The 22,555-nt window shown below is 39.4% G+C and overlaps 1 protein-coding gene across 1 annotated transcript; it reads right to left on the reverse strand.

Moving 5' to 3' along the window:
• On the reverse strand, positions 2,323-22,166 carry LOC100521069 (zinc finger protein 709-like). The gene is made up of 4 exons (XM_003354092.4): positions 21,832-22,166; positions 7,695-7,821; positions 7,433-7,493; positions 2,323-7,037 (listed from the first exon to the last, which is right to left on the reverse strand). The coding sequence occupies exons 1-4, from the start codon at positions 21,832-21,834 to the stop codon at positions 5,657-5,659; spliced, it is 1,572 nt and encodes a 523-aa protein (XP_003354140.1). The 5' UTR covers positions 21,835-22,166; the 3' UTR covers positions 2,323-5,656.

Below are 22,555 nucleotides of genomic sequence, written 5' to 3' on the forward strand. Positions count from 1 at the left end.
TATATTTATTTTGTATACTGCTATTTTGGTGAATTCATTTAATTCTAATAGTTTTTTTGGGTGAAGATGTTAGGGTTCTCTATACAGAGTATCATGTCATCTGTAAAATAGGACAGTTCTGCCTCTTCCCTTTTAATTTGGAGACATCTATATATCTACATGTTATATAATTTTTTGTGTGCCTCATTGCTGTGGCTAGGACTTCCAATACTATGTTGCATAGAACTGGCGAGAGTGTGCATCGTTGTCTACTTCCTGAGTTAAGTGGGAAGGCTTTCAGCTTTCACCATTTATGCTGGATGTGGTTTCGTCATAAACGGCTTTTATTCTGAAGACATATATCCTCTCTATACCCACTTTGGTGAGAGATTTTATCACATATGGATGTTGAATTTTATCAAATGTTTTTTCTGCATCTATTGAGATGATCATATGGTTTTTGTCTACACTGATTGATTTGCATATATTGAATCATCTTTGTAACCCTAGCTAGATAAATCCAACTTGATCTGGTGTATGATCCTTTTTCTGTATTGTTGGATTTGGTTTGCTAGGGTCTTTTTTGTTTGTTTTTGTTTTATAAATGTTATTGAGAATTTTGCATCTACATTTATCAAAAATGTTGGCTTATTTTTTTTGTAGTGTCATCAGAGTGATGGTGGCTTCATAGAATGAATTTAGAAGTGTTCCCTCTTCTTCAGTCTTTTGGAATAGCTTGAGAAAGATGATTGTAATTTCTTTTTTGTATGTTTGGTAGAAATCCCCAGTGAAGGTATCCAGTCCTGGCCTTTGTTTGCAGTGAGGTTCTTTTTCTTTTCTTTTTTTTAAAATTATAGATTCTATTTCACTTGCAGTGATTGATTTGTTCAAATTAAGTTTTTTCTTTTTTAAAATCATTTTTATTTTTTTCCATTATAATTGGTTTACAGTGTCCTATCAATTTTCTACTGTACAGCAAAGTGACCCAGTCACACATACATAAACACATTCTTTTTCTCACATTATTCTCCATCATGCTCCATCATAAGTGACTAGACATAGTTCCCAGTGCTATACAGCAGGATCTCATTGCTTATCCATTTCATTTTTTATTTATTTTATTTTATTTTTTTGTCTTTTTGCTATTTCTTGGGCCGCTCCCGCGGCATATGGAGCTTCCCAGGCTAGGGGTCCAATCGGAGCTGTAGCCATCGGCCTACACCAGAGCCACAGCAACACAGGATCCGAGCCGCATCTGCAACCTACACCACAGCCCACGGCAACGCCGGATCGTTAACCCACTGAGCAAGGGCAGGGACTGAACCCGCAACCTCATGGTTCCTAGTCGGATTCATTAACCACTGCGCCACGATGGGAACTCCTGCTTATCCATTTCAAAAGCAATAGTTTGCATTTAGTAACCCCAGATTTCCAGTCCATCCTACTCCCTCCCCCTCAGCAACCAACATCTGTTCTCCAAGCCCATGAGTTTCTTTTCTGTGGAAAGGTTCATTTGCGCTATATATTAGATTCCAGATATAAGTGATATTATATGGTATTTGTCTTTATCTTTCTGACTTACTTCACTTGGTATGAGTCTCTAGTTCCATCCATGTTGCTGCATATAGAATTATTTTGTTCTTTTTTATAGCTGAGTAGTATTCCACTGTATATATATACCACACCTTCTTAATCCATTCGTCAATGGACATTTTGGTTGTTTCCATGTCTTGGCTATTGGGAATAGTGCTGTAATGAACATATGGGTGCACGTGTCTTTTTCAAAGAAAGTTTTGTCCAGATATATGCCCAAGAGTGGGATTGCTGGGTCATAAGGTAGTTCTGTATTTAGTTTTCTGAGGTACCTCCACACTGTTTTCCATAGTGGTTGTACCAACTTACATTCCCACCAAGAGTAAAGGAGGATTCCCTTTTCTCCACACCCTTTACTGCATTTATCTGTGGACTTATTAATGATGGCCATTCTGACTGGTTTAAGGTGGTACCTCATATGTTTTTCTTGATTCAATTTTGGCAGTCTATATGTTTTCTAGAAACTTGTCCATTTCTTCTAGGTTGTCCAATTTGTTGGCATATACTTGTTCATAGTATTCTTTTTTTGTATTTCTGTGGTATTAGTTGTTATCTTCTTGAACTTATTTTATTTGACTCCTCTCTTCTTGGTGTGTGTGGCTAGAGGTTTGGCAATTTTACCTTTTCAAAAACTGATATCTTAAAAAAATACAACTGATGTCTCAACTTTACTTGATCTTTATTTTTTTTTTTTCTACTGTACAGCATGGTGACCTGTTTCTATTATTTTTTGATGTGTGACGTCTTATGTTTTTTTTTGCCTGGCCCATGGCAGGTCAAGATTCCCAGGCCAGGGATGGAAACTACACCACAGAAACGGCTTAAGCCGCTGCAATGACAACACTGGATCCTCAACCTTCTGCACCACAGAACTCCTCATGTTTCCCTAAGAAATAGACTGTGTTTAATATTTGCTATAGTGGTGAGTGTCAGGGGCTTCAATATCCTCCAGTGTTCTTTTATCTTTCTCCATTGCTGTGTTTGGCTATCCCTAGAAATCATTTGCAGGTAGAGTCTGTGTCTTGCAGGGTTTTTTTTGTTTGTTTGTTTTTTGCTTTTTGGGCCACACCCACAGGATATGGAATTCCAAGGTAGTGGTTGAATCAGAGCTGCAGCTGCTGGCCTACACCACAGCCACAGCCACACCATATCTGAGCCTTGTCTGTGACCCACCACAGCTCACTGCAATGCTGGATCCTTAACCCAGTGAGCAAGGTCAGGAATCGAACCTGCATCCTCATGTATAATAGTCAGGTTTGCTGCCACTGAGCTACAATGGGAACTCCTTGCAGTTGTTTTAATCCACTGTTTACACACTGGAGTCCTGTTGATAGGGCAGTCAAGTGTGTGGTGGGAAAATATTCTCTTATATTAGGATTAAATCTGCTGTGTTTTAGTGGGACAGACTCCGTGGATTATGTATGTCAGAAGAGGTTCTTGGCTTTTACTCTTGTCAGATCAAAAAGCAAAGGGAGTTGTCTGACTGTTCTTTCTTCAATCACATAAGGCTTTGGAAAATTAGTTTTCCTTGAGGGATATCCTAAGGTACAGAGAACAGAATGCTTTGTGTGTATATCAAAGTGCTCCCGTGCACTATTGGTGGTATTTTTGTTTTTTTTTTTTTGCTTTTTAGGGCTGTGCCTGTGGCATATCGAAGTTCCCAGGCTAGGGGTCGAATCAGAGCTGCAGCTGCCAGCCTACACCACAGCCATAGTGATGCCAGCTCCTTAACCCACTGAATGAGGCCAGAGATCAAACTTGCATCCTCATGTATACCAGTCCAGTTCATAACCCACTGAGCCACAATGGGAACTACCTCCCATTTCCTGCATAGAACATGAGGCAATTTTTTCCTATCTTCACAGTGAGAACCCATTTGGGATTGTGGAAGAAAATTTAACATTTTTGGGGTTTTGGAAGACTGGCTTCCCTTAGAGCTTTTAACTCTCAAGCTAGTTTATACTGTGTATCCAGCAATTCTTCTATTATACTTTATGTGTTCTAGAAGTTGCTGGCTTCAGTGGCTTCTGCTTTCAGTAATTCCCTGTACCTCAACAAACCCTCATCTGGGGGGGAGGCACTAGTTTCACATATAACCTCAATTATCTCATGGGTCTAAGAAGATACGTGAACTTCTAGCTTGTTCAGCATTTTTTGTTCTAAAAATGAGGGAGTTCCTGTCGTGGCTCAGTGGAAACAAATCTGACTGGCGTTCATGAGGATGTGGGTTCAATCCCCAGCCTCACTCAGTGGGTTAAAGATCCAGCATTGCCATGAGCTGTGCTGTGGGCTGCAGACATGGCTTGGATCTGACATTGCTCTGGCTGTGGTGAAGGCTGGTGGCTGCAGCTTTAGTTTGACCCCTGGCCTAGGAACCTCCATATGCTGTGGGTGTGGCACTGAAAAGTCCAAAAAAAAAAAAAAAAAAAAAAGAGAGAGAGAGAGAGAGAATGAACAGAAACCATGCATTCACCTCTATTGTTCTGTTTTTCCCTTCTGAGTCTTTACAATTTTCAATTATTGATTTTACTGCTAGTAACCATGGGGTAGTTTCAAAGTTTTTCTTTTGTGACCAAGAATAAAGCATTATCATTGAGATCTTTGTATTTGGGTTTCTTTCCTCAACTTTCCTCCTTCCTAATTCAAAGTCTATTCATCAAATTATAATCAGAAAGAAAGACATAAAGCAAAGGCTCAAATATGAAAATAATAATGCACGGGAAAATATATTCTTTGATAAACATACATATATTTATTCAACTATTTGCTAGTATGGAAAATGGAAAAAGGCTCTCTACCTGTCACCCTTCAAAAAAGGAGCTCTGTCAGTAAGAAAGGTAGAATATATATAATAAACTAAAGACATCAAGGAACCTTCACAAGGCCACTAGGAAAATCCCAAGAAATACTACATTGTCATTTTTCAATGTCCACTTAACACAGAATAAAATGTTATTAAGAAAAATTACACCTGGAGTTCCTGTTGTGGCTCATCAGCTTAAGGACCCGACATTGTCTCTGTAATTATACAGGTTTGATCCTTGGCCTTGCTCAGTGGATTGAGGATCTGACATTGCTACAAGCTGTGGTGTAGACTGCAGATGCGGCTTGGATTCAGTGTTGCCATAGCTGTGGTGTAGGCCTCAGCTATGGCTTTTATTCGACCCCGATCCAGAAACTTCCATATGCCACAGGTTTGGCCATAAAAAGAAAAAAAAAATTAGCAGTTCTTGTTGTGGCTCTGCAGGTTAAGAACCCAAATAGCATCCATAAGGATGCAGGTCTGATCCCTGGCCTCACTCGGTGGGTTAAGGATCCAGTGTTGTCAAAAGCTATGGCATAGGCTGCAGATGTAGCCTGGATCTGGTATTGCTATGGCTATGGTGTAGACCAGCAGCTACAGTTCTGAGTCAATCCCTAGCCTGGGAACTTCCACATGTGATGGGTGCAGTCCTGAAAAGAAAAACAAAAAGAAAAGAGAAAAACAAAGTTAAACCTAACTCCTATTAGAAATACACTATAAAGTGCCCTGCTGGCCTACTGGGTCAAGGTTCCAGTATTGTCACTGATATGGCTTGCGCTTGATCCCTGGCCCAGGAACTTTTAAGTGCCATTGGCACCACCCCCCAAAAAAATACATTTCAATATCATTAACTCATTTAACCAAAAAGACCTACCTGTTAATTTTATGTATTATTGTTAAAAGGCAAATCAATGAATTACCTCACCTCAGTTCTCATTTTTTAAAGTAAATGGTAGATAGGTATCAAACATCAAACAAGCTACAAGGATATATGGTATAATAGGAATACAGCCAATATCTTACAGCAACTACAAATGGAGTATAACCTTTAAAAATTGTGACTCACCATATAGTACAACCGTGACTTATATAACATTGTACAGCAACTATACTTCAACAAAAAGTAATACTAATAAACATAATTTGTAAAAACCTACAGTCCAATGATGCACTTTAGAAAGGCTTAGCAAACAAAATATATTTAAACTTTCATAATTCTTTCACATCGAAAGTTTTCTCTAACTTTAATTTCCATCAAGCTTTCCAATGTTACCTATGCTTTTATTTCTTTTCCATGAAAGTTTTAACATGTAAGGATGGAGCCAGCTCAAGTCTTTTCTGATGCTGTTTACCTTCAAGATTATTTATCCAGTGGCTCCTTTTATGCTTTCGGAAGGAACTGGGACAACTAAAGGCTTTCCCACATTCTTCACATCTATATGGTTTCTCTCCAGTATGCAGTCTCACATGTCTCTGAAAATTTGTGTGACAAATGAAGGCTTTCCCACATTCATTACATTCAAAGGGTTTCTCTCCAGTATGAATTCTCTCATGTACTTGAACATAACTGGAACAACTGAAGCCTTTGCCACATATTTTACATTTATAAGGTTTTTCTCCAGTGTGAGTTCTTCTGTGTGATTGTAAGGAATAGAAATAACTGAAAGCTTTACCACACTGTTTACATTCATAGGGTTTCTCTCCAGTATGACTCCTTTCATGTATTTGAAATGAACTGGGAGAAAGGAATGTTTTCTCACACTCCTTACATTTATAAGGTCCTTCTCCAGTGTGAGTGATTGTGTGTGCTCGGAAGCTTGAAAGAGAAGTAAAGGCTTTCCCACATGCCTTACATTCATAGGGTTTCTCTCCTGTGTGGGTCCTTTCATGTGTTTGTAAGGAACTATGATATCTGTAGACTTTGCCGCATGCCTTACACTGATAGGGTTTCTCCCCAGTATGAATTCTTTCATGTCTTCGAAGAGAACTGGGGCAACTGAATGCTTTGGTACATTTTTTACATTCATACGGTTTCTCTCCACTGTGATTTCTTTCATGTATTTTGAAACCCAGATGAGAACTGAAAGTTTTACCACATAAGTTACATTGATAGGGTTTTTCTCCAGTGTGATTTCTTTCATGTATTTTTAAACCTCGAAGGGAAATATAGGCCCTACCACATTGCTTACATTCATAAAATTTCTCTACTGTGCCAGTTCTGCCATGTCTTTGATACCTATAGACTCTTCCAAATTGTTTACACTGATGGTGTTTCTCTTCAGTGTGACTTCTTCCATGCACGTGAAGGGAACTGAAACAAATGAAGACTTTCTCACATTCCTCACATTTATAAATTTTCTCTCCATTGTGGTTTCTTTCATGTTTTTTAAAACACTGGAGATAGCGGAATGCTTTCCCACATATCTTACATTTATATGGCTTCTCTCCATATTTCTGATACTCATATGGTTTAGGTTCCGTGTGACATCTCATGTGTCTATTAAGGGATGAATGATGCATGAATACTTCTCCACATGCACTGCATTCATGTGGTTTCACTCCAGTAGCTTTCTTCTTCAGACTTAGACTTGGAATAAGACTCAAGTTTCTTCCACATGGACTACTCTCTTTATTTGCACAGAATGCCTCAACCATGTGGCTTCTGTAAATAATGAGAAGCACATTATTAATGATTTATTGGTGATCTTATTTTATTTATTATGATTTATAGGAATAGTGTAGGGTTTCTCCTTTGTTTCACTTGTTAAAAATTGAATATACTGAATGCTCTGCAAAAGGACTTCACTGTTCTACTACTTAAACAGTAATACTCATACATAGGGTTTACTAATACCATTTCCAGGTGAAATATTTTGCCAACACTAAGCAACTATACCACATTTCAGAAAGTATTTTTGGGGAAAATTTTTTCTTTTGAAAATTTTCTCATAAATTAATTTGAAGAAGGGAATATTTGTTGTTTGCTTCTTTTTAAAATTTTGTAACATACTAGGATGCTCACATGAGGCACTGCTTCTTATTGTGACTATGACTCACCTTAGTTTACTCCCTTGGTTTTTGTGCTGATCTTCAATATCATGATCTTCCCATGTTTTCCCTAAAATGTAGACCCAGAAAAATAATTCCAAAGCATTAGAAGTTACAGAAAAATTATCAGATTCTAAGTCATATGCCTAGAGCATGTCTAGTTTACTCACCAACATTCTTCCCTTTCCACATTCCACATATTGGAACAACATTGATGGGCAAGAAAAACTCATTTTCGAACTGACAAAGTGAAGGAAGTTGTCATGCTTACCTATTGAGGCCAGATTCCTGAAGGTTTCCTGCATCACATATCTGTAGAGTTTCTTCTCCGAAGGAGCCAGTAAAGCCCACTCTTCCAGGGTGAAGTTCACAGCCACATCCTCAAAGACTACTGAGTCCTAAAACATCCCAAATAAAGGTAAAGCAGGATGTGTGAGACTGACATCCTGGATATCTATATTCCGTTTATAGGAAGATTATGTATGATTCTGTCATATCCATTTATCTATGACTTGATCATCAAAAACTTACTCTCTGTCCACATTTACTCTTCTGTAAGTTTAGCATCATCATGAACACACACAAATTATTTACACATTTTTACTGTGATCACATTACATCTTATATATCTCTAATGGCATGGTGTGCAGCATGCTGGGAAATGCTATATAAATAAAACAAATATTACTTATTTATTTACTTTTTAGGGCCACACCTGCGGCACATGGAAGTTCCCAGACTAGGAGTCGAATTGGAGCCACAGCTTATGGTAATGCTGCATCCTTAACCTACTGAGTGGGGCCAGGGATTGAACCTCCATGCTCATGGATACTAGTCGGGTTTATCACTGCTGAGCCACAATGGGAACTCCCAACAAATATTATCATTTTAAGACCACTGATTCCTTGAAAGAGAAATTCTTTCATCTTCTTCCTTATCACACATCATTTACAGCACTCCATGAGGCAAACGGTCCAATCTGCATGAGGTTTTAATAAATAAAAACACAGTGAAGAACTAGAAGCTTTCTATTCTAGTCCCATCACCCAACATAGAATCCAGGAAGCTGTAGAAATCAAACTTTTAAAAAGTTCAACTGGCCACATCATCCTAAAGTCTCCCAGGCCATTAGAAGTAATCAGATGCAGCAGCATGAATGTAAATATTCCTATAGGAAAGTGTTCTTTTAGCCTGTGTAATATTTATCACAGACACAATTTTTCCTTTCTTTCCCTGATTTGATGGGCAAAACATTATTTGGAACTCAGAGCTCAGACATGAGCAAGAGACATAACAATGTAGAATTAAAAAATAGCCAGGAGTTCCTGTCGTGGCTCAGTGGTTAACGAATCCGACTAGGAACCATGAGGTTGCGGGTTCGATCCCTGGCCTCGCTCAGTGGGTTGAGGATCTGGCGTTGCCATGAGCTGTGGTGTAGGTCACAGACTTGGCTTGGATCCCTTGTTGCTGTGGCTCTGGCGTAGGCTGGCAGCTATAGCTCTGATTAGACCCCCAGCCTGGGAACCTCCATATGCTGCAGGAGCGGCCTTAGAAAAGGCAAAAAAAGACAAAAAACAAAACAAAACAAAAACCTAAATTCATATGCCTCAGGCTGCTTCCAGCCATTTTCCATTACGCTTTGAGATAATGTGACAAAAGAGCTTTTCCAATCAATCCTGAACAATGCATCCTGGTCCCTGTTGCAGTTGAACAGCAGATTAAAAAGATGCAGACTGCAAGGAGTTCACAGAGGTCCGCAGTGGCTTGATGGTAAATTACCCCATAATTATAAAATACATAAAAATGTCAGCAGTGCTCGTCCCCCAAAAGAATAAAAAAAATATCCATTCTCCAATTTCAGGAAAAAGCTATGCCCAACCAGCCACTAGAGATGGTCCCAGGTCAACTTCTGGTCTGGAATTTAGGAAACTGAGAAGCCATCATTCTCAATCTCACAAAAAGAAAATGAAAACAATTTGAAATGAACAACTCTTAGATCCATGAATGCAATGAGGTTAAAGGGCAAACTAGTATCGCCAAAACTTGGAAAGAGAAAAGCAAGAGACGATTTTGAAATGCACCCCAAATTTTCTGTCCTTAACAAAGCCTATACTCAAAAAATAAACAAAAAAACCCCAATTTTACCAGAGTCTAAAGACAAAAAAGAACAAAAAAAAGGTAGAATACAACATCTACAAACCCTAAGACAATGTTCATGAACGGAATGTTTAAAATAGGAGTTTGGAGTTCCCATCGTGGCTCAGTGGTTAAGGAACCTGACTGGCATCCATGAGGATACAGGTTCAATTCCTGGCCTCATTTAGTGGGTTAAGGATCCGGTGATGCCATGAGCTGTGGTGTAGGTTGCATACATGGCTTGGATCCCAAATTGCTGTGGTCCTGGCATAGGATGGCAGCTACAGCTCTGACTGGACCCCTAGCCTGGGAACCTCCATATGCTATGGGTGTGGCCCTAAAAAGACAGAAAGCCACCCCCCCGAAAATAAAATAAAATAAAATAAAATAAAATAAAAATAAAATAAAATAGGAGTGGCACAGTGGGTTAAGCATCTGGCATTGTCACTGTAGCAGCCCAGGTCACTGCTGTGGTGTGAGTTGAATCCCTGGCCCAGGAACTTCTGCATCCTGTGGATATAGCCTCCATCCCCAAAAAAGAATGTTCAAAATACACATAATGGAAGTTCTCTGGTGGCCTAGTGGGTTAAGGATCCACCATTGTCACTGCTCTGATGTAGATTTGATTCTTAGCCCAGAACTTCTTCTGGATGCCACGGGCATAACCAAAAAAAAGATAAAATAAAATGAAATAAAATACACATAGTGATAACACCTGAAGGAAGAAACAGAAAAAATAAGTGAATTAATAAACACCAAAATTTCCTAAAATTAATGACAGACTGCAAACTGTAGATACAGGAAGCTCAATGAAAACATCAAAAACACAGGTGATCCTTCAACACCATGGGTTTAAACTGCATCAGTCCACCTATATGTGGATTTTTTTCAGTAACTATACAGTCACCCCTCCATATTCATGGATGTGGATCCCACGAATTTGGAGGGCCATCTATGGGACTTGAGCATCTATGGATTTCAGTACCAGGTTCTGGAACCAATCCCCCAAGGATATCAAGGGACAACTGTATATCATATTCAGACTAGTGCAAAATCAAAACCAAAGAGAATCAAAATCAATGAAAGAAGTCAGAGGAAAAAACACATCTTAGATATAGAGAAACAAAGATCTGAATTAATCAGACTTCTTTTCAGATGCTTTACAAATAAGAACAGAGTTTTGAAATAAAAAAAACCACTCTCCTAGAATTCTGTGTGAAGCAAAATCATTCTTCAAAACTAAGAATGAGGACCTTTTGAGACAAAAACTGAGGGAATTTGTCATTAGTACTCTTACTTTGAATGTTCAAAAATTTATCAGAAAAAATGTAAATGATAAAGGCGGAGGATTATAAAACCAATAAATGATGGTAAAATATCTTTAATATTTATCATAATTAATATAACAGATGGCACTTTGCTTAAAAATAATATTAACAATGTATTTGGCAATAATAAAATTAAAAGTAAGTTAAATGACAACAAAGTGACAAGGGACAGGGAAAAGGGAATTGGGAATAGTGTGGTATGAGTTACCTGAGTGGCCCATGAAGTGGTTGAGTGGTACAGACATACCTTGGAGTTACTTGGGGCTCAGTTCCAGACTGCTGCGATAAAGTGAATATTGCGATAAAGCAATTCACATGAATTTTTTGGTTTCCCAGTGCATGTCAAAGTTATGCTAACATACTGAAGGAGTTCCTGTCATGGCGCAGTGGTTAACGAATCCGACCTGGAACCATGAGGTTGCAGGTTCGATCCCTGGCCTTGCTCAGTGGGTTAAGGCTCCAGCGTTGCCGTGAGCTGTGGTGTAGGTTGCAGACGTGGCTCAGATCCTGCATTGCTGTGGTTCTGGTGTAGGCCGGTGGCTACAGCTCCGATTAGACCCCTAGCCTGGAAACCTCCATATGCCATGGGATTGGCCCAAGAAATGGCAAAAAGACCAAAAAAATAAAAACATTATACTGAAGTCTGTTAAACGTGTAATAGCAGTAACCCTAGAAAAATGAGCATATCTTAATTAAAAGATAATACTGTTCGAAAAATGGTGTCAATATAGATGTGCTTGAAGCAGGGTTGTCACAAATCTTCAATTTGTGAAAAACACAATTATCTGCAAAGTGAAATAAAGCAAAGCACAATAAAATGAGGTGTGCCTGTGCCTGAGAGAGGATGTGACAAAAGTTGTAAATGTACACTGAAAACTCAAGGGTGACCACAAAAAAAGGTGTTTTTTTTTTTTTTTTTAATGTGTTATTGGTAGACTACGAGAGGAGGAAAAAAAAAAGAATCAGGTAAATTGCTCAATTAAAGCCAGAGAAGGCACAGGGAGCTCCCTGGTGGTATAATCATTAGGACTTGGCACTTTCACTGCTATGGCCCTGGGTGCAATCCCTGGTCTGGGAACTGAGGTCCCATATCAAGCTGCTGCACATCATGGCCAAACAAACAATAAAAAAAGAAGGCAGGAAAGAGATGGAAGACAAAAAGAAACAAAAAACAAGGACAGGAAATAGAAAACAGTAACAGGTGTGGTACATATTCATCCAACCAGATGACTAACAACTTTAGTCATCAATGTTCTCGATATAGTTGAAAAACAGATACAAAAATATCAGATTTTAAAAATCACAGTTATATGTTATCTACAAACCTACTTTAAATATAAAGACTCAGATGAAAGGCAAAGGGATAGAGAAAAATGTCTCGGGCCAACACTAATGAAGGAGGGCCGGCACAGGTGTATGAATTTCAGACAATGCAGATTTCAGACTAAGGACAACTCAGAGATGAAGGACATTAACTACGATAAAGAAGGCCATTTGCCATGAAGGCACAACAATCCTACATATGTACATTCATAACAACAGAGGAGCAAAATATGTGAGGCAGGAGCTGATAAAATGTAAGGAGAAACAGGTGAATCCACTACTACAGTGGTAGACTTCAACACCCCAGTCATGAATTATAAACTCCAGCAGGAGAAAATCAGAAAGATCAGCACAATAAAACAACCAGATCTAACTGTAATCTATGGAATATTTAATGCAATAACAGCAGAACATAATTCTTCCTAAGTTCACATGGAACATTCACTGAGACATGCTACATTTTGTGACACAGAACATACCTTGACAAACTGAAAGGAAAAAAAAAAAACCCATACAAAATATACTCCTAGTCCACACAGACACATTCTAGGAATCAATAACAGGAAGACAGCCTGAAACCCTCCAAGTATATGGCAATTCAATAAGAGGCTCCTAATAATACCTGGTATTACAGAAGAAGTCTTCAGAGAAATTAAAAATTATTTAGAACTAAAAGAAATGAAAATACACCTTACCAAAGGTTGAGAGATACAGCATGACTAATGTTAGGAGGAAAGGTTAGGCTATCAAATAAATACACTAGGAAAAAAACAAAGACATAAATTCAATAATATAAGCATCTAACTGAGGAAACAATAAAAACAACAGCAAATTAAAATGAAAGTAAGCAGAAGAATAGAACCATTCAAAGCTAAAAAAGGAATCATCTTTGTGGGAAAGCAATAGAGAAAATTAACAAAATCAAAAGCTAGTTCTTGGAGGACTTCCTACCATTGCACAGTGGGTTAAGAATACAACTGCAGTGGATCAGAGGTGTGGGTTCGATCCTTAGTATGGCGCGGTGGGTTAAAAGGATCTAGATTTGCTGCAGCTGTGGTGTAGGTTGCAGCTGTGGCTCAGATTCAATTCCTGGCCTGGGAACTCCCATATGCTGTGCTCGTGGCCTTCAAAAAAAAAAAAAAGAAAAAAAAAAAAAAGCACCTAGTTCTTTGAAAGAATAATTTAATAAAAGTGATAAACATCTAGTCAAGATAACTAGTCAAAGAGAGAAACAGAAGTTATTTTACTTACTTTTCCTGTCTTTTTTTTAGGGCCAAATGTGGGGCATATGCAAGTTCCTAGGCTAGGGGTTAAATAGGAGCTGCAGCTGCCAGTCTATGCCACAGCCACAGAAACGTATGATCAGAGCTGAGTCTGTGACCTATACCACAGCTCACGGCAGTGCTGGAACCATAACCCACTGAGTGGGGGACTTTAACACCCCACTTACAGCAATGGACAGTTCAACCAGACAGAAAATCAATAAGGAAACACAGGCCCTGAATGAAGCATTAAACCAGATGGACTTAATAGATATTTATAGGACATTTCATCCAAAAGCAACAGAATACACATTCTTCTCAAGCGCACATGGAACATTCTCTAAGACAGATCACATCCTGGGCTACAAATCCAACCTCGGTAACTTTAAGAAAATTGAAATCATATCAAGCATCTTCTCCGACCACAATGCTATATGACTGGAAATCAACAAGAAAAAAAATGCAAAAAACACAAACACATAGAGACTCAACAACATGCTACTAAACAACCAATGGATCACTGAAGAAATCAAAGAGGAAATTAAAAAAATACCTAGACGCAAATGACAGCAAAGATACGACACTCCAAAACCTATGGGATGCAGCAAAAGCCGTTCTAAGAGGAAAGTTTATAGCAATACGAGCCCACCTCAGGAAACAAGAAAAAGCTCAAATAAACAAGCTAACTTTACATCTAAAGCAGCTCGAGAGAGAAGAACAGACAAGACCTAAAGTTAGTAGAAAGAAGGAAAGAAAGAAAGATCAGAGCAGAAATCAATGAAATAGAATCAAAGAAAACCACAGAAAAGATCAATGAAACAAAAAGCTGGTTCTTTGAAAAGATCAACAAAATTGAGAAACCCTTAGCCAGACTTATCAAGAAAAAAGGTGAGAGGACTCAAATCAATAAAATTAGAAATGAAAAAGGAGAAGTCACAATGGACATCCCAGAAATACAAAGGATCATAAGAGACTACTATATGCAACGATACGCCAATAAAATGGAAAACCTAGGAAAAATGGACAAATTCTTAGAAAGGTACAATCTTCCAAGACTAAACCAAGATGAAACAGAAAAGATGAATGGACCCATCACAAGAACTGAAATTGAAACTGTGATTAAAAAACTTCCAACAAACAGAAGTCCAGGACCAGATGGCTTCACAGGCGAATTCTATCAAACATTTAGAGAAGACCTAACACCTATCCCTCTGAAACTATTTCAAAAAATTGCAGAGGAAGGGATACTCCCAAACTCATTCTATGAAGCCACCATCACCCTGGTACCAAAACCAGACAAAGATTCCACAAAAAAAGAAAACTATAGGCCAATTTCACTGATGAACATCGATGCAAAAATCCTCAACAAAATACTAGCAAACCGCATCCAACAATACATTAAAAGGATTATACATCATGATCAAGTGGGATTTATCCCAGGGATGCAAGGGTTCTTCAATATCCACAAATCAATCAGTGTGATACACCACATTAACAATCTGAAGAATAAAAACCATATGATCCTCTCAATAGATACAGAAAAAAGCCTTTGACAAAATCCAACACCATTTCTGATAAAAACCCTTCAGAAAGTGGGCATAGAAGGAACCTACTTCAACATAACAGAGGCCATATATGACAAACCCACAGCTAACACCATTCTCAATGGTGAAAGGCTCAAAGAATTCCCGCTGAGATCAGGAATAAGACAAGGATGTCCACTCTCGCCTCTACTCTTCAACATAGTTCTGGAAGTCCTAGCCACAGCAATCAGAGAAGTAAAAGAAATAAAAGGAATCCAAATTGGAAAGGAAGAAGTAAAACTATCTCTATTTGCAGATGACATGATACTATACCTAGAGAATTCTAAAGACTCTACCAGGAAACTGTTAGAGCTCATCCACGAATTTGGCAAAGTCGCAGGATACAAAATCAATACACGGAAATCAACGGCATTTCTATATACTAACAATGAAGGAGCAGAAAGAGAAATTAGGGAAGCAATCCCATTTACCATCGCATCCAAAAGAATAAAATGCCTAGGAGTAAACCTACCTAAAGAGACAAAAGACCTGTACTCTGAAAACTATGAAAGAAATCAAAGATGACACAAATAGATGGAAAGACATACCGTGCTCTTGGATTGGAAGAGTCAATATTATCAAAACGACTATACTACCCAAGGCAATCTACAGATTCAATGCAATCCCTATGAAACCACCAAGGACATTTTTCACAGAACTCAAACAAAATATTTTAACGTTTGTTTGGAAGCACAAAAGACACAGAATAGCCAAAGACATCCTGAAAAAGAAAAATGGAGCTGGAGGAATCAGGCTCCTGGACTTCAGACTATACTACAAAGCAACAATCATCAAAACCGTATGGTACTGGCACAGAGACAGAAATATAGATCAGTGGAGCAGGATAGAAAGCCCAGAATTACACCCACACACCTATAGCCAACTAATCTATGACAAAGGAGGCAAGAATATACAGCAGAGAAAGGACAGCCTGTTCAATAAGTGGTGCTGGGAAAACTGGACAGTCACAGGTAAAAGAATGAAATTAGAAGACTCCCTAACACCATACACAAAAATGAACTCCAAATGGATTAAAGACCTAGATATAAGACCAGACACTATAAAACTCTTGGAGGAAAACATAGGCCAAACACTCTCTGGCATAAACAATAGCAACGTCTTCTCAGATCTACCTGTCAGAGTATTGACAACAAAAACAAAAATAAACAAATGGGACCTAATCAAACTGAAAAGTTTCTGCACAGCAAAGGAAACCCTAAACAAAATTAAAAGACAACCCACAGAATAGGAGAAAATCTTTGCAAATGAATCAACTGACGAGGGATTAATCTCCAAAATTTATAAACACCTCTTACTGCTCAATACCAAAAAACCAAACGACCCCATCAAAAAATGGGCAGAAGATCTAAACAGACAGTTCTCCAAAGAAGACATACGGATGGCCAAAAAACACATGAAAAGATGTTCAACATCACTCATTATTAGAGAAATGCATACCAAAACCACGATGAGGTACCACCTTACACCAGCCAGAATGGCCATCATCCAAAAGTCTACAGACGATAAGTGCTGGAGAGGGTGTGGAGAAAGAGGAACCCTAGTACACTGTTGGTGGGATTGTAAATTGGTGCAACTACTGTGGAAAACAGTATGGAGATTCCTCAGAAAACTAAACATAGAACTGCCATTTGATCCAGCAATCCCACTCCTGGGCATCTATCCAGAGAAAACCATGACTTGCAAAGACACATGTACTCCAATGTTCATTGCAGTACTATTTACAATAGCCAAGACATGGAAACCACCTAAACGTCCATGGACAGAAGAGTGGATCAAGAAGATGTGGTACATATACACAATGGAATATTACTCAGCCATTAAAAGGAACGCAGTACCAGCATTTTTAGCAACATGGATGGACCTAGAAATTATCATGCTAAGTGAAGTCAGCCATACAGTGAGACACCAACATGAAATGCTTTCACTGACATTTGGAATCTGAAAAAAGGACAGACCGAACTTCTTTGCAGAACAGATACTGACTCACAGACTTTGAAAAACTTATGGTTTCCAAAGGAGACAGGTTGGGGGTGGGGGGATGGGAAGGAAATCCTATAAAATTGGTTGTGATGATCATTGTACAATTATAAATGTAATAAATTCATTAAATAATCAAAAAATTGAACTTAAAAATAAGCAGCTAATTCTTTGAAAGTTTAATTTAAAATTGATAAACATCTAGTCAAGATAACTAGGCAAAGAGAGAAACAGAAGTTATTTTACTTTTCTTTTTCTTTTTTTAGGGATACATGTGGGGCATATACAAGTTCCCAGGCTAGGGGTTAAATAGGAGCTGCAGCTGCCACAGAAACACATGATCAGAGCCGAGTCTGTGACTTACACCACAGCTCATGGAAATGCTGGATCCCTAACCCACTGAATGGCATCAGGGATCAAACTTGCATCCTCATTGGTACTAGACAGATTTGTTACCACTGAGCCACAATAGGAACTCCTTACTACATATTGTTTAATTAAAATATAGTTGATTTGAAATATGATGCCAATTTCTGTTGTACTGCAAGGTGACTCAGTCCATACATATATACATACCTATGTATATAGTCTTTTAAAAATATTATTTTCCACCATGGTCTATTCCAGGAGATTGGATATAGTTCCCTGTGCTATACAGTAAGACCTTGTTGTTTTCCATTCTAAATGTAATAGTTTGTATCAACTAATCCCAAACTTCCAGTCCATCCTTCTCCCACCATTTCCCCCCTTGGCAACCACAAGTCTATTCTCTAGGAAGAAATTTTTTTTTTGTCTTTTTTTTTTTTTTTTTTGCTATTTCTTGGGCCGCTCCCGTGGCATATGGAGGTTCCCAGGCTAGGGGTCGAATCGGAGCTGTAGCCACTGGCCTACACCAGAGCCACAGCAACGCAGGATCCGAGCCGCATCTGCAACCTACACCACAGCTCACAGCAATGCCGGATCTTTAGCCCACTGAGCAAGGGCAGGGACCAAACCCGCAACCTCATGGTTCCTAGTCGGATTTGTTAACCACTGCGCCACGACGGGAATTCCGAAAGAAATTATTAATATCAGAAATGAAAGGAGGGAAATATAAAAAGATTCGATACAATCAAACATCCACTATGATAATAAACTAACAATAAAAGGGAACTCTCTGTTCTTAAACAAACAAACAAACAAACAAAAAAACAGAAAACTACAGCCACCACCTATAGCTAACATCATGCTTAACGGTGACAAACCACTTATGGTGTCACTTCACTTAATGGTGATAGTCAATGAACTATAAGAACAGGGCATGGAAGCATCTATTGAACATTGTACTGGAAGCTCTAGCCAATGAGTAAGACATGAAAAGGAAATAAAAGGTACAGAACTGGTTAAAGCAAGGAATAAAACTATCTTTGTCCTATATGATGTAATTGTCTATGATATCCGATAGCATCCACAATGAGGGATAACTCTGGGAACTAATAAGAGTGTACAGCAAGGCTGAAGGATATAAATGTCAATTGCTTTACTATAAACACCAAAAAATGTATTCAACTGATCTTTGGCAAAGAAGTAAAGACAATTCAATGGAAAAAAATAAAAAATCTTTTTTAATAGTTCAGGAAATAATGCATATCCACAAACAACACACACACATACACACAAAAGGAAGGTAAGCTCAAGCCCTTCACAAAAATTAACTCAAAATATATCACAGATCTTGGAGTTCCCATCGTGGCTCAGCAGTTATTGAACCTGACCAGCATCCATGAGGATGCAGGTTCGATCCCTGGCCTCGCTCACTGGGTTAAGGATCCAGCGTTGCTGTGAGCTGTGGTGTAGGTCACAGACTCAGCTTGGATCCTGTGTTGCTGTGGCTCTGGAGTATGCCGGAGGCTACAGCTCCGATTGGACCCCTAGCCTGGGAACCTCCATATGCTGTGACTGCGGCCCTAAAAGGACAAAAAGACACCCCCCCCAAAAAAATAGTTCACAGATCTAAATGTAAAATGTGGAAGTAAAACAGAAAAGTAAAAATTCCTAAATATAACATAAGAGAAAACAAATCCATTTTACTCATTAATAGGAAATTTCAGTTAACAGCAAAAAAAAAGGAAAAAAAATGACATTTTACTCATTAATATGAAAAACTCATACCCTGGAAAAGTGTTAAGAGAATGAAAAGACAAGACACAAACAAGGCTAAAATCTTTGTAAAACAAATACCTCATAAATGACTGGTATCCAAAATATGCAAAGAACTCTTAAACTGAACAGTGAAAACACCAACCAATTAAAAATGGGTTAAAGATCTGAAGAGACACCTCACTAAAGAAGACAGACAAGTGAGAAATCAGTAATTTGAAAACAAACTCAACATATGACTTTGGAGAATTACCAAAAAGAGAAAGAGAGAGAGAGAAAAAGAGGGTGAGGAGTAAGTAGGTCATTACACACACCTATTAAATGGCTAAAATGAAAACACTCAGAACACCAGATATAGCCAAGATATAAAGCTGCAGCTGATTCTCATTGCTGTTGGGAAGAGAATTTGGTATGCCTATGTTGGAAGACAGGAATTTTATGTCAAAACTAATTATATTCTTATACATACAGTAAGATCCAACAATCACACAGATCTTGGCATTGACCTAAATGAGTTGAAACCTTATGTGAGCAAAAAAATCTGCACATAAATGTTTGTATGCTCTTTATCCATAATTGGAAGGCATTAGAGTTAAGCAAGATATGGTTCAAGAGTCAAATGGATAAATAATAACTGGCATATCCATATGATAATATAGTGTCCAGTAAAAAAAGAAAAGAAATGAGGTTATCAAGCCATGAAAACACATGGAGGAAACATAAAAGCATATTGCTATGTGAAAAAAGCCAATGTGATAAGGCTACATACTGTGATTTCAAATGTAAGATATTCTGAAAAAGAAAATTACAAGCCAGTAAAAAGATCTTTGGTTGATAAGGATTTGGGGGTTGGAGGAAGGGATGGATGAATGAAAAAGTGCAGCATAACAGATTTGACAGAAGTGAAAATACTCTATATAATATAAAAATTATGGATATATAGCCACTAAACATCTACAACTCAGAACATCTAATGTAAACTGTGGACTTGAACACATAAATATTGGTCCAGTAATTGTTACAAATGTATTGCTGTAATAGAAGATGTAAAAAGTTGTGCAAACTATGTGGCTGCAGAGGTGTTATGTGAGAACTACTAAGGAAGAGAAGAATTACAGAACCACAATATTTAATAGATAAAGGAATCCTAAGGAAAGAAAAGCAAACATTTGAATCAGCTGAGATAAGCACACTGCCTCCCTACTGTTCAAAAAGAAAACCCACATTCAGAAAATTAAACATAAAATTATGGTCTAGACACTCCCAACTGGGACAGAACCTCTAGAAGTGAGTTAGTCGCTGGTGGAGAGGGGTAGGGACCTAAAAATGAACTCTGGCAGCTGCACAAACTCTTCTCTTGCCTGTTTCATGTGCAAGCCCTTCTTCCCCCCCCCCCCCCCCGTTTCTAATCTCTCAAGTGAGGAATTTCTCAGCAGGTTCCGACCCAAATGAACTCCCAAATTCATAAGCCCTTGTCACTGAGACAGAACAGCTGATCTTCCCAGACTTCTCAATGTGCACAAGTTACACTGACGTGCATCAGCATCATGGATGCAAGACTCAAATACCTCAGAAACTTATTACACATTCTCACGGGATGAAAAAATGAAACCACAATCCTTAACGAATGGAAGGGACTACTGTATTTTTGCCCAAATTCACTTTCTTGCCTCTTCGGAAATATCTTACACTGTCTTTCAAGCTCTATTAATTAGATTCATTTTACCTCTATTAAAAAACAGACACTTCAATAAGAGAATTAGTCATTTCAAGGTGACAAACCCAGAAGGGTCAGAGCTTACAGAACAGATCACCCAGTAAAATTTCAAAGAAGAATCTCGCCAAACGACTTGCCATAGGATGTCTGTTCCCAGGAAATAAACTTGGAGGAGAAATGATTTCACAAAGCGTGTTTCAGATGGTTATTTTTTGCCTTCCTCTCACATAAAATATCAACAGACCAAAAGTATAGTCACCCATTCTCTGTGGTAAAGGATAAACAGTTAAATACTGGGCCATGATGATTCAGTGTGGGGAAGAGAGCTTTGGCAATGCGGGAGCGATCTGGAAATTTAGGCATTTATTGCCAACCCTCCAAATGGGAAGCAGTGTCGTGGATTTGCGACCCTGTTTCCCAAACACCTGGAAAACTCAGGAGGTGAGTGGTCCCCCCGAGTGAAAACGAGGAGCTAGGAACCCAGAGACCACAGATCCTCCCACGCACGAAACTGGAGATACAGTCATGACTGTCCCCTGATGACCTTCCCAGTGGTCACCGCACAGTCGGGGGAGACGCGGGACTTCTGGCACAAAGCTGCCCGCGATGCTCTGGGGCTGAGGCCCAAGTTGCGGTGCGCAGTGATGGGAGAGACCGCCGAGGGTCCCAGGTGCCAACCCTGCCCCCATGCCGCGAGCGGGGGGATTAAGGTCCATGCGCCGCCCCTCCGCTGAATAATGTCTACTCTGCCTCCACGCCGCGAGCCGGGGGGATTAAGGTCCATGCGCCGCCCCCCCAGCTGAATAATGTCTACAGACTCCGTAGCTGACTGTAAGGAGGCGCAGGGCCAGCCATGGCCAGTTCCGGCCGGTTCCAGCCAGCCCCTCCTCTCCATCTCCGCAACCCGAGGCAGCCCACTCACCATTTCCAGGTTTCTTGGGTTTGTCTGAGTTCCTTCTAAAGACTCCCACCATCAGGGCAGGTCACTGCGCCACTGAGACTGCAGCAGAGCCACCAGCTCCAGCGAAGGGCACGTGACGGCCGACCCTGAAGTGGCCCCCAGTGAGAGAGGGCGTCCAAAACCGGAGCTTGCGTAACACCACGCATCCGACCGACCGGGGCTCCTGATTGGACAGACACATGCCACGCCCCCTATGGCTTGAGTGACAGTCCATTGGCTAAAGCGTTGTTTGTCCAATCAGCTGTGGCTTGTGAGCGGTTCCCGTTTCCACCTGGCCGGTTCGATTTTATCTTTTTTTTTTTTTTTTTTTTTTTTTTTTTTTTTTTTTTTTTTAGCGCCCGCACCCGCTGCAAATGGAAGTTGCCAGGCTAGGGGTCGAATGGAGCTGGAGCTGTAGTTCCAGGCCCACACCACAGCCAGAGCAACGTGAGATCCGAGCCATGTCTACGCACCACACCACAGCTCAAGGCAACGCAGGATCCTTAACCCACTGAATGAGGCCAGGGATCAAACCTGCGTCCTCCTGGATGCTAGTCAGATTCATTTTCTCAGAGCCAGGACAGGAGCTTCTGGCACGTTTGATTTTACACAGAACTTTTTATCTGGCCTGGGCAGACTCTGATATCTTCCCGTTCTTTTTGCTCTGGGAACTCCATGTGAGGTGATGGAGTTCTGATAAACTGGA

This window comes from Sus scrofa, chromosome 2 (assembly GCF_000003025.6).
Source record: "Sus scrofa isolate TJ Tabasco breed Duroc chromosome 2, Sscrofa11.1, whole genome shotgun sequence".
In the NCBI taxonomy this organism is placed as follows: domain Eukaryota; kingdom Metazoa; phylum Chordata; class Mammalia; order Artiodactyla; family Suidae; genus Sus; species Sus scrofa.